General features: G+C 40.4%; 1 protein-coding gene across 2 annotated transcripts in view; it reads left to right on the forward strand.

Moving 5' to 3' along the window:
* The window catches only part of QTGAL (queuosine-tRNA galactosyltransferase), a 132,429-nt gene that overhangs the window by 67,266 nt on the left and 52,725 nt on the right, over positions 1–12,438 (forward strand). The window contains exon 7 of one of the 2 annotated variants that reach the window (XM_086762213.1): positions 7,256–7,327. The exons of the other annotated variant lie outside the window; for it this stretch is intronic. Coding sequence (XP_086618339.1) covers positions 7,256–7,327 — 72 coding nt within the window. The remainder of the gene's footprint in view (positions 1–7,255; positions 7,328–12,438) is intronic. 2 annotated transcript variants of the gene reach the window in all.

Genomic DNA, 12,438 nt, shown 5'->3' on the forward strand with positions numbered 1-12,438 from the left:
TCATTTAAGAGTGAGTTTGTTGGTGGCCATTGAAGAATATCTCACCCACTTCTGAGCCGGAAAAAACTGCTGTTTGGGTTTTCCATCTGTGAAGTGTTTTCCCTTGTCTATGTTGATGCCTTTTCTGAAGGCCTTCTATTTTTATCCTTTAATCTGAGCATCATATTCTACACTCAGATTTGCTTTCTTAATGCTTATGCTGTCTGGAAAATGGCCAAGAGAAAAGTCCTACTGCAATTGCTCTGGAATTTTGAATGTGTCTCAGCTTCAAGATTCATCACTTGCTTAAGCAAGAAGCTAGAGCCAGCCTAGACATGGGACAAGCACTGGCTAACCTACTTCCACCCTTCTTAGCTTCAAAGACATCTGCCATGGGTTTACCCCAGGGAAGTCTGATAGAGTGTTTGCAGTGAAATATGCATCCCATTTGGTTTCCAGCACGAGTTTCAGGCTTTCTGTGGAAAGAAGTGCAAGCCTCTGTGAAAGAAGCCTCTGTGAAAGACCTCCACATTGAAGGAAAAGTATCTGAATTAGGACCAGATTAGATCTTTCATCCTTTGAGGACTCCCATAGCACTCTGCTGGTGGTGTCCAACGGGGGAGTGTTCTGTTCTTTCGTTGCCTTCCCCGGTCTGCCCAACAGGCTACGTTCCTGAAGTTGCTTTTTGTGACATCTTTCAGCCAGCACTTACGATTGCAGCATTTCCAAATTTCTCATTTCTGCAAAGCGGAGGAGTCCTGTCTCCTTGTTTTCAGAAGAAATTAAGACTATGATGAGATCTATAGCAAAAGCAAGACTGGGATTAGAATAAAGACCTCCAGGTTGCTCACTTGGTTGCTTTTATGTGTGGGATTACAAGTGAAATATGATCAGTCTGATCTGGGCCGAAGTATTATATCATTGCCAGATTGGCCTGACTGTTTACTTAGAGCACTGTGTGATCAGTAAGTCCTTTGCTGTTACAGCTGAACCAAAGGCAGCTTTGATATACAGCGTTTTCTGTATTGAAATGCATGTCGCTGTATGTTTAAGCTGTGGTTCTTTGCTATTTCAGTTCACAGAAGTCCTACCCTCTCTCTCTCCTTTCTTCGTGGTCCCACCCATTTCCTTGCTGGTACAAGGATTTAGCTGACTTCTCAATGAGCCAGTTGAGCTTTTTACAAAGAAAAGAAAAAAAGTTTTCCTGTTTGTTTAATATACTGAAACACTCCCTGCAGGTGTGGAGGATGACCTGTGCTGGCCCAGCGCAGGGAGGAGGCAGAAGCAAGGCAGTTGTTAATTTAGATCGATGTAAGGGCCGCAGCCTTAAGAGCTGCAGAGCTTGTGTGAGAGCTCATTGTCACCCAAAAACCTGACTGCTGGCAGGTCTGAGCTGTTTCTGGTGGTTGTCTGCTCCTCAATGGGCCAATTTAGCTTGCTCGTCAGGTGGGAAAAGGGAGAGAAAAATAAACCTTTTTTTTTTTTTTTTTTTTTCTTCTTTGCTTGGTTAGCAAGCTGAGTTGATGTGCTTGAGGGTTCAGACAAACAGGGCCGCAGCAGGGGAAATAGAGGGGAATGTGTGGCCAGGAGGGAAAGAGCAGCAGATCCTCTTCAGAACTGCAGGGGAGTGCAGTTAGGTCGGATCAAACAGGCTGGCGGTGCTGCGCGTTCGTGGTGCAGGGACACTGCGGCAGGGCTGATCTCATGGCTCCCAGCCACCAGAGAATTCAGCCAACTCCTCCCTCTCTCTTCCTCTCATTTCACTTTTCCTCAGGTGGTGGTGTCCTTTTCTGCCAGCCTAGCAAGCTGAATCAGTTCAACATACAGCTGAAGGAATGCTGCAACCAATGCAAGGGAGGAGGTGGACGTTTGAGGCCTGGAAGGGCTGGTGGGCACGGGAGCATGGGGCCACTCCTTCCCCTCCTGGCTTTGGATCAGCGGGGCTGAACGCTGTGCAGCACTGCCACTCAAAAGGGAGAGTGGTAACAATCTGACAGAAGTCAGTTATTTATCTATCCCAGCTTCACTCCCCTTTGTCTTGATGAGTAATCATGCTGTCTTAGCACCTCTTCATCCCTTTAACACGTTCTCTTCCTTTCTAATGTCACCAGTCCAGTCGTTCTTGGTTTTCAGAAGAACTTACACTTGCTCTAGATGTACATCAAGAAATAGAATAAAACTAATTTGTTCTTATAATTACACTTGATCATGGCAGTTTATATGAAATATGGTCTATGCACATTATTTCAAAGCCAAAATTATGAAGAAAATTAAATATTGATTCGTAGACTTATGAATATGACTTACGGAAAGTTCTGGTTTTAGCAGTGTATTGCTGATGTGTAGGTGGAGCAGTTGGGGAAGGGTAATCTCAGTGTTTGAAGTATTTTCAGATAAAGACTTAGAAGTCATTTATTAAGAAAAGAAAGATCACATCCTTCTTTAAAAAAAAAAGAAAAGAAAACCTGTATATTTCAGCTTCCTGTTTAAAAAGACTGTCTGGCACAGCCAAAAGAGAGATTTAGCTGGGGAGGAGCAGGGCTGGTGATGGTGACTTTTCTAACAGCCTGTTTATACAGTAAAGTACCAGGGAAGACTTCCTGGCAATTGTGTATATGTTTCAGAAGAACACAGGGGAATAGCTCTTGTATACCCAGTCTTGTACAGGCAGTAACCGATAATGGTTTTAATGTCTTTTTTTAAACATCGTAGATATTTTGTAGGTGAACGAAGCCTGTTATGTTACAAAAATCTTAGCTGATCCTCTGCTTAGATAAGAGATTTTTCTGCAGTGCCAGCTGTTTTCCTGTAGCTTCCCTTTCATGGTCACCTTTCCATAAAGGCAATCCAGAAAGACAGGGGCATCAAGGGAGAGCAAGAGCCGTGGTATAATACAAACACGGCTTCTTCCTCATCAGGGGAAATGTCTGCTTGCGGTGCAAGCGACAGGAGAATTTAAGTTTTTTTTCACAACTGGTACATTGTGTTAGGTAGCCAGTAATTTAATAGAGCATTTTAACCATGGTGTGTGTTGGTATCAGCCTTTTTTCAGATGTAACTGGGGCAAATTCAGCTGGCAGTTGTAGTGCTTCTGAGTTTACAGTATTCCTGCACTATGAACGGAACCTACGCAACGTTTGTCTATTGAAAAACGTCAAAGGGATTATCCAGACAAATATTTTTTCCTTTTTTTTTTTTCCCCCTCTTTCAGTTTGAACTGATCCTGGCTTGATGTTAGCTGTAACTCAGAAATTTTCCCATGGGTTTCTTTCTGATTCTGTTCATCTTAAACTAGCAAGTATGAAGAAAACACCTCTAACGTGACAGGTAGCTTTATTAGCTGCTAGCAAGAATTGCTGCTGATGCAGAGAAGTATGTCTTTTCTTGCAGAACATAAATTGATCATCTCCATGTTACTGAATTTTCCTAGATTGTCCTCTGTAGTGATTTCATTGGTTTATTCACAATTCATTCTCTTAATGTTAGGTTTAATCTATTCTGTTTATAGAGCACTGGAACAGGTTGCCCAGGGAGCTGGTGGATGCCCCATCCCTGGAAACGTTCAAGGCCAGGTTGGCCGGGGCTCTGAGCAACCTGATCTAGTTGGGGATGTCCCTGCTCCTTGCAGGGGGGTTGGACTAGATGACCTTTGAAGGTCCCTTCCAACCCTAACCATTCTATGATTCTATGTTTATTTCCTACCGGTTCCTAACCCTCATACTTATTTAGCACAGAAGAATTAAACTGCTCTTTATTAGCGAATCAGTAGTTACAGCTGGAAATTCAGCAATTACTGTGATTTCTCCATTAGGAAAATAAATTGCAATTCAGCTTGAGCTTTGTTAGGGAGAGTAGAACATTTGTATGTTCAATATGCTGTCCATTGGACCAGTATCCCTTGATCAAAACCAAAAGCGCATGGTTGAGGAGCTTCTTGGGGAACTTGCGGAGCTAATTTGAGGTAAGTATTTGGGAAAATTGAAGATAAGTGTTTCATGCAATATAAACTTAGTCTTATCTAACACAATGGATTTGCAGAAAATTTGGAAAAAAAAAAAGTTGGGGATCAAACTCTAATGAACTGAAGCAACTTTTGCCTTCCTAGTCTATGGAGTTTTAATTTGCTAGTTTAGAAGGCACAGCGGTGGTTGTAGAAGCATACATTTAAAAGCACTTTAAAATCACCAGAGCATCTAGGGAATCTGAGACACCTGTAGGCTTTGAATAATACTGATGGTTATCTGTGAAGACTTATGAAATCCACACAAAAGATAGAATTTTGAGTGGCTGAAACCTGTATTTTACAATTCAATGCTGAGAAGTTGCTGAAGCCTCTCTCCTCCCTCCAGTCTCTCCCCTTTAACCTCTGAATGGCTGAACTGGATGGAGATGTATCGATCAATTAAACGTTGCTGGAAGCTTCAAAGGCTTGAACAAAAGTTAGCGGTGCACATCTGACTTTCTTGGAGCTCTTCAAAAGTCAAAGGCAAATTATGCTTCTGCTTGTATCCAGGGTAGTACTGAGCCCAGTGTTAAGATAGCACTGGGTATTTCTCAGATCTTTGTGTGTACGTATATACATACGTGTGCATCGTTTGAGTCACCCAGCAAAGATACGCAACACCAGGGGGTTTATAAGTAGTACTCGGAATATCACTATAATGTTCTCGTTTGGATAGAATATCATGCAAGTTAGAAAAAGAACACATCAGGAAGTTAGGCACTACGGGTGGTGATATTATGGTATTAAAGCCCTGATGAGAAAGAAGAATTTCATTTAGCAACTTCTGTTATAGAAGCTATAAACATTGACACTATGTGTCATCTCGAATGCTGATGATGAGTAAATAGCCGTTGTTGTATTTCTGACAGTATGTAAAATAACGCATTTTCCTCTTGTGCACGTGCTGCATGTTTAGGGCAGAAGACAAAAATGAGCTGTGGATATGTGGTTCTTTACTGGCTTTCTGACAGCTTTAAGTCCTCCTTCTGATTATGCTGTGCCGGTGGCAGAACAGCAGAATTACTGGATGTGTTCATTCTGCTACAGAAACTTCGGGTTGATCCAGTAAATTTATTTTCTCCTCAATTTTACGTATTCCAACACTTGTTTCTGTGATTGTAGCTGTGTGGAATCCAAAGCAAGGTCTTAAGGATCTGACAGTTGGGCATCCTAATGTGCTCCCTAAGTCTCATTCCCATGAGGAGGAGGGTACCTGTTGTTCGGGGTCTGTTGTCATTGCGGTTGTTAATGGGACATGGTTTGACTGGGCTGTTAGCGTGAATGTTGGAACCAGTGGCTATTCTGGCTTTCATTGGGCAGTACAGGAAAGTTCTGTATGGATTTTGAAACAGTAATGCATCTTACAAATACCCTTAGAAGTCTTGTTTGACAGTTTATTGTTTAAATCCTTTAATCTAGGGAATTTATCCTTACATAAGATTTCCAGCAAAGCTCTTTTCCTACTGGATTCATGCGGTTATTTCAATATTGTCACAGCTTGCAATTCAGTAACCCGGTGTTAAAAGCACTAATAACTTATTGAAAATTCATTACTCTGCTCTACGTGTGAAATTTTTAATTTGAATTGACTTCTTCAGTTTCGTATTGGGTAAGGCAGTGGGGCCAAATCTGGGTTCCATTCAGTAAACTGCGGCAGGGAAGTTGAACAGTTCCTTGTTTTTCAGGGTTCAAAATAAGAACCCAAAATATAAAAATATCTGTGTCTTAGAAACATAACTGAGCAAGTGAGTGCATGGTTCAGTCTCACTGAACCTGCTCTGTTTTCTGTTTGCTTGAACGTGCCTTGAATGAAAACAAAGAGTGGGCTTATGCAGGCGCCCCATTATCATTTCCAGTAGTTTCTCCGAATGTTCAGGTGGGTGAAGCTGATTATTTGTTGTTGACAGAAGGACTGCGTGGAGAACTTGTCCTAACAAGCAGTAATTGTGTGATTAGGGGAGTTTAATGAAGAGAAGGAATTCTAATTCATTCATAGTATTTGGCTTGTTGACAGTTAATGTCATTTTCATTGAACGAAATCTATCAGTGGCACTTACGTTTTCAAGCTCTTTGGAAGTGCTGGTATTCTGAAGCTCTGTTGTTTGCATCTAAGACCAATGTTAAAACCTGTAGAAATTAGAAAATATTCTTCAAAAAAAGTAGAAAAGTAGTTATATTTATCCTTTTTTTTTCTAACAGAGTTACTCGGGGTCTGTTTTTTATGATGTGCTCAGTATTAATGTACTAATACAGGTGTATGAATCCCAAATGCATTAATCTGGAATAGTTTAAATTTGATAAATAATTACTTGCCACTTTTGTTAGGAGTGGTGTTAAGAGCAAATGCTGGTTTGCTGCCATAATTCTGTGCTTTTTGTTCATTCTGGATTTGCATCCAGGCTTAACTGCTTGATGTACAAGTGTATGGGGGAGACAGTGTCTGTGTGGACGCTTCTCACGCATGTTGTTTTGAAATAAGAAGACTGGCAAACACCCGAACCCATATGTAAGTTTCCGGAGGGATGAGGAGGTTTTTCTAGTGTGATATAGAGAGACGAACACATTCAAAAATGCCTCAAAATATTGGCAGCACCTGCCGATAGTATAGTCTGTACGGAGCAGGAGAGTTTCTGCTTACAAGGAGGAGGTACAAGATCTTGGCCTTTGAAATGGCTTGACTGTTCCTGCAGACTTCTTCAGGGGAGATGGATCTTCATTGCAGTTCCTCCAACGGAACAGGAAAGTAGATGCCAGGAGACGGTGAATCAAGAATGGAACTTTCTCACCTTAGAAAACAGATTTCTATAAGTAAGCCTCCTAATGTTTCAGCCAGTTTATTAGGAATAAACCCCAGTGCGATGTCTGCTTTCCATCACTCCGATTACTCTGCTAACGGAAGTCAGCGCTCTCTGTGAGCGGTTTCCACGTGCACAATCTCAGAGGTTTGCAAAGCTCCGAGTGTAGAGATCTGAAAAGGATCTTGTCAAAGCAATATTTGTGAAGATGTAAGTACTAACAGGGCACAAGTGGATAAAATATTTCTGCACCTTAAATCCTGCTTGACCCCTCAGCTGAATTGGTAGAGTGTTCACAGACTTTGCTGAGTAGAAGCTTAGCGCTCTGCTCACTTTTTGGGCTCTCCTTGTTTCTAAAAATTTCCCACTCTTTTTTTTCAACCTTTGTTTTGGTTGGTTCTTTGAGTCTTCCTTGTCTCTTCTTTGATAGTGGAACGTTTGAAAGCCAGAAGGTTTTAAACTGGGCCTTCCTTCCCAGGGACAGGATGGGCTGTCTTACGAGATACTGGAGTTTCAAGCCAAGGACTCACTGAGAGGGGGGGGAAAAGAGGTGACACAGAGGTAAGGGAAAAAAAAAAAAAGGGAAATAAATGTAGACATTAATGTCTCAGAAATTCAGATACTTTGTAGTACAACTAGACTGTAGAATTACATGAGCTGTTCTGGTGAGAAATAATTTGCATTTGGAAAAGGGCATTTTTGAAAGTTCCGTAGTTCCTGAATGAAACTTGGCAGCACTGATTTATTTGCGTTCACAGATATATAGCAAATGGAATGTGTTTTGTTCATACATTGCTTTGGAGAGAACAGTGCCGGGCCCCAGCAATCTGTTATTTTGGAAGGGAACAATACAAAATTAGACTGGTAATATACAATATTTCTCTCCAAAACAAAAATTTTCTAAGAGAAAAACTGAGAACTTCAAGCTTAAAACTACTTATGTCAGTATTCTAGATTTCGTAAGTAAAAAACTAAAAGATTACTGAAATATGGATATAACCCATACAGATGCGGTTAGTAGTGCAGTATCTTTACAATTTATATGTTTATAGCTGTGTAAGACCATTCTTTGCCTATTCAAAAATAATCCTCTGAACCAGTTAATAAAATTATGAGTCTGTAATTGTCCTCTCTGCCTCCATATGGGTATGCATTAGAGAAAATTAAGTTAATGAGGCTTTTTGGCTGGGGTCTGGTTTTTGGTCAGGCATATAAATTAACTGTCAAAATTGAGCATTTTCATTTTGACAGGAAATTATTTTTCTTATAGTGAGACATAATTTACGCTATAAATACGTGATGAATCAGGCATTATAATGCAGATGACCCAGTGGCCTTGTATGATTTCTGAAGTTTGGAGTTGAATACTGGTTCATAAAAGTTCTTATTTAAAAAACGGAGGGGAGAAGGGAGAACTGGGGAGGAATTCCCACAGCTCACAATATTTCTAAAGCTGCCTAACAAAGCAGCTTTAACTCTCTGCATAAAGCTTTCTCTAAGCAACTTGGTGGGTCTGGCATAAGTATCAACTTTGAACAAGATTTTCATTTCTAATCTCTTTTCCTGTCTCAATACTGAATTATGTTCAGAGTTTTGAGATCATGCTTGCTGCAGTGTGACACGGGGGAGCTGCCAAAGTCTGCAGCCTACAGCCCTACCTCTGTATTGATCCCTGCGAGAAGGCGCGCTTCTGACCCGCGTGGAATTGCCCTTGATCCATTCATGTCAGCGTTTCATAATAGCAGTCAAATGTTTACCTCATTTCTTGAACTGATACTCCATTGCAGTATCCTGAGTCTCTTTTTAGACCTTGTTCTTGTATCGCAAACTTTCTCTGTAGGATTGGAAATACATGGAGATGAATACGAGTGCTGCAAACAGAACGTGTAATTTTGGAGCATGAGGTACGCACTTCTGTCGTGGCCTTTTTCTGTCATCGCTGTATTCCTGAAGCATTTATTATAAAATGAACAATAATCATTTGTCTGACAGGCAGCAGTACGGCTCGTAAGTGAAAGTATTGGCTCATGGGCACTGGATCTTTACACTTAAGTCTTGTGGTGTCAGCTTGGAAGAGAATTTAAGCAATTCTGTCTTGTTCCTGCAGGTGTATTCTTACACAAAACCATGTATGTCTTTGCTTCGACTGACATTTCTGAAATGTGTCCATTTTACTGTTCCACGTTTGTTGTGTGTAAGGTTATAAATGCAGAATAAGGTTATGTTATGCATAAGATTACACAACCTTATACCTGTTTGTTTAGTAAGCCAGCCTGGTGATCTGGAGAAAATTGAATTCTCCACTGCAGCAGACTTTTCTTGTGCAGTGGTTAAAAAGACTGAAGGAATTGTTCCCTGCTCCTGTAATATGGTCACATAAGGCCAGTTTTTACAGGGAAACTCTTCAAAGAATGAAAATCAATGTGCATCCAAAAATAAGAACCTTTTAATAGTTTAAAAAAGACATTTTTTAGTAACTCTGTAATCCATGTGACTGTCTGAATTGTACTGGTGGTTATTTCTTCCAGTTTGATCCGATTCCTAGCTAAGACTTGATTGATTTAGAATCACAGAATGGCAGAATGGTTTGGGTGGGAAGGGACCGTTAAAGCCCACCCAGTCCAACCCCCCTGCAAGAAGCAGGAACATCTCCAACCAGATCAGGTTGCTGAGCCCTGGCCAGCCTGGCCTGACTTATTTCTGTAGTTCATTTAACAACCAGATTTACTTTGTCTATAAGTTTGTCTTCTAAAGGAAAAAAGGGTACCCATGTAAACAAGATCATGACTTTTCCTTCAGCTGTTATTGCCTGAAGGTTTTTACAAAACACTTACGATTAAACATGACTTATTAACATAAGCTATTAACATAACTCATAACATTAACGTTTGCTTTCTTAGAAGTGCGCGACAAGAAGCAATAGGGGCCTTTTTCCCCATCAGGATTTACTATCCATCTTTTCTGTGTACTTCTGAAGTCATGTGCAAGTATCAGCTCTTGAAAAGAGTTGAGAAAAAGCATAAGTATTGGAAATGAATTATAAAAACTGTCAGCTTTTCTGTGTGTCTTTTTTCAAAGTATTAAGTACTGATTGCTGGAAAAGCCTAGTAAATCTGCTGAGTGAGATCAAAAGCAAAAATAAGCTTCAGTTCAATTTAGTGTTGCCTGAGATTTATGGATCCTGTGCTGCTCATTTGGCTCGTGTCTGCTTTTTAACCTGTAATTCTAGAATTTGGCAGGCTGTTTTGTCCATAGAGGTCTGCTTGCTGTCTGATGAAACGTAATTTGGGCAGCAGTAAAGTAGATGGAAAAGTACAAATGCAGTTTCCCTTTTTAAGTTTCTTTTCTATACAAAATGATAAAAAAAAAAATTCCCAGTTTAAAAAAAAAAGTTATATTTGAAGCTCACCTCAGACTGGGAGGTGGGTGTCCTCTTTGCAGCATGAATGTGTGCAGGTTTATTTTCTCCATCGGAAAGACTACTGGCTCAATTACACGTGAGTACGGTTTGAGTTTAAGGCTCTTGTTACAGAAGATCATCTTCTTGTAGTAAAGGTCTGCGTTTCGGAGCACAAAATGCTTCATGCACAGCTGGTCTGTATGAAATAATTGACAGTTCTATAGCCCAATTGTTACGTTGCTGTTTCCTGGAAGAGACAGATGGGGTTCGCCAGCTTAATCCTCAAACATGTGGTCTATATTCAAATATGAAATGAGGCATAGCTGTGAACAAGCTTTGTGTTTGGTTGGATTTATTTTTGTATATGCCAAATATATATTCCATGCAAGTGCATCCCCTGGGTTCTCTTCGTAAGCTGCTACTGCGACCCTTTCCATCAGACCAGTATCTCAGCTACTTTTGTGAGGAATGTGTTGCGTACTGGGCTAAACCTTAAGCTTCAAGTGGATTCCACTGAGAGGGAATGCTTATGAAAAGACAAATAAAAACTGTTTGACTGGTTTCCTTACTCATCTGTTGTTCCTGTTTTCTGATACTCATCAACTTTCAGAGAAAAAAGTAAATGTTAATGGCAAATAAGTGATTTTTTTATTAATGATTGAAATTATTCTTTTCATGTCCTGTGTCACATGGAATCTGTAAAAGGGATTTTATGATGTATTCTAATAGCGCTTAATTCTCTACAGCTCAGCGAAGAGTGAGAAAATGTATTGAAATTAATTCAGTAAAAAAAGTAAATCAGTAAAGCTGTGTAGATTAAATTAAAACCAAATCCATGTTTTAGTCTGTAAATACAGACGTTAATAAAATAAATTGATATATCATGTTACTTTTGTTTTTCTTTAAGATGACTTCATGTGAATTAGACTCAAGTGTGGAGTTACGAGATGTGTGGGAGCATGTTGAAAGGTATTAGCCTTATGCACAACATCGCCTCTTCTGCGCTGAGTAGGTGTGCGGGCTTTGGGGTCTTGTGAGCTGTTTCTGACATTGGATACGCTAGTGAAAGTGGCAGATACTTCTTGTCGTAGTCTAGTTTCTTTATCCATGCAAAATCTTTTTTTTTTTTTTTTTCTCCCTGCATAAAGGTAGCAAAGGTAAGCAATTTCTTTGCTTGCTGTTCCAAGCCTTGTGGGTTTTTCTACAGGTTTTTGCAGTTCTATCTGCAGTTTTTGGGTCCATCTTCCTCAAGGTGCTTCTATTTCCATCACCTTCCCTCTGCTCCATTTCTCTCTGTCCTCCTATCACTTCAGTTGCCTGTTCCGTACTGAAACTTGAATGCAGTTTGGTTTTTCTGCGTACAGGTCAGATGCTGTGATTGTCATCTTGAGGGAGATTTCAGCAGCCTGCACCTCAACGGTGCCTGGGCATTTTTAGTGTGGAACATCTGTGTGGAGGCTGACAGCATATTGAGCAGCAGAGCTGAATTTTAATGTTCCGTTATCTTTGAATCTTTCTTTCATAACTGTACTTGTGATTATTTTTTCTTTTTTTCTTCCCAGAGGACACTGATGTTTTACCTTTTCAAATACAATAAGAAAAATTTATATTCTGTTTCTTAGTGACCCTCTTTGATCAGAAGATTGTGTTAACAAATTCTTTTTTATTTTGAGACCAAGAAAGAAATGCCCAAGGGTGACATAAATCATGAGTTCCAACAGCCTTTCTTTTAGGTAAGGAGTTTTCTTCTTACTGGATTGAAACTTGTGATCTGTCATCAGATCTTAAGTTACTTATTTGAGATTTTAGCATGGTGTTCTGTCTTTTGCTGAATCTAGGGGAAGCTATTTACTCCTCTTAATTGAGGGTTAAATATTGAGCCAAGCTTTTAATTTTTAGATAAACATTAAAAATCCCCATGGTTTTGCTCACTGATAGTACCTAATAACAAACTAATTTCAAGTATTTGCAAATATTCAGAAGCACAGTGTCTTAAGGGGATTGTTTCCTTGATTTTACTGACAGAATGCGCAAGCCCTTTTTGAAAAACTTTTTAAAAGTACCAATCAAGGGGTACTGGGCCTGGCTGGGGTGGAGTGAGCTTCCCCACAGCAGCCCCGCTATGGAGGGTATGGATGTCACGCCGGCGATGTGGCTCTGGCTGAGCGGTGCTGGCACAGCGTCAGGGCCGCTCTGCAACCCCCCGTCCTCACACCAGCGCGCTGGGGTGGGCAAGGGGCTGGGAGGGGACACGGCCAGGC

Source organism: Chlamydotis macqueenii, chromosome 18 (genome assembly GCF_036417535.1).
Source record: "Chlamydotis macqueenii isolate bChlMac1 chromosome 18, bChlMac1.mat, whole genome shotgun sequence".
NCBI classification, from domain to species: domain Eukaryota; kingdom Metazoa; phylum Chordata; class Aves; order Otidiformes; family Otididae; genus Chlamydotis; species Chlamydotis macqueenii.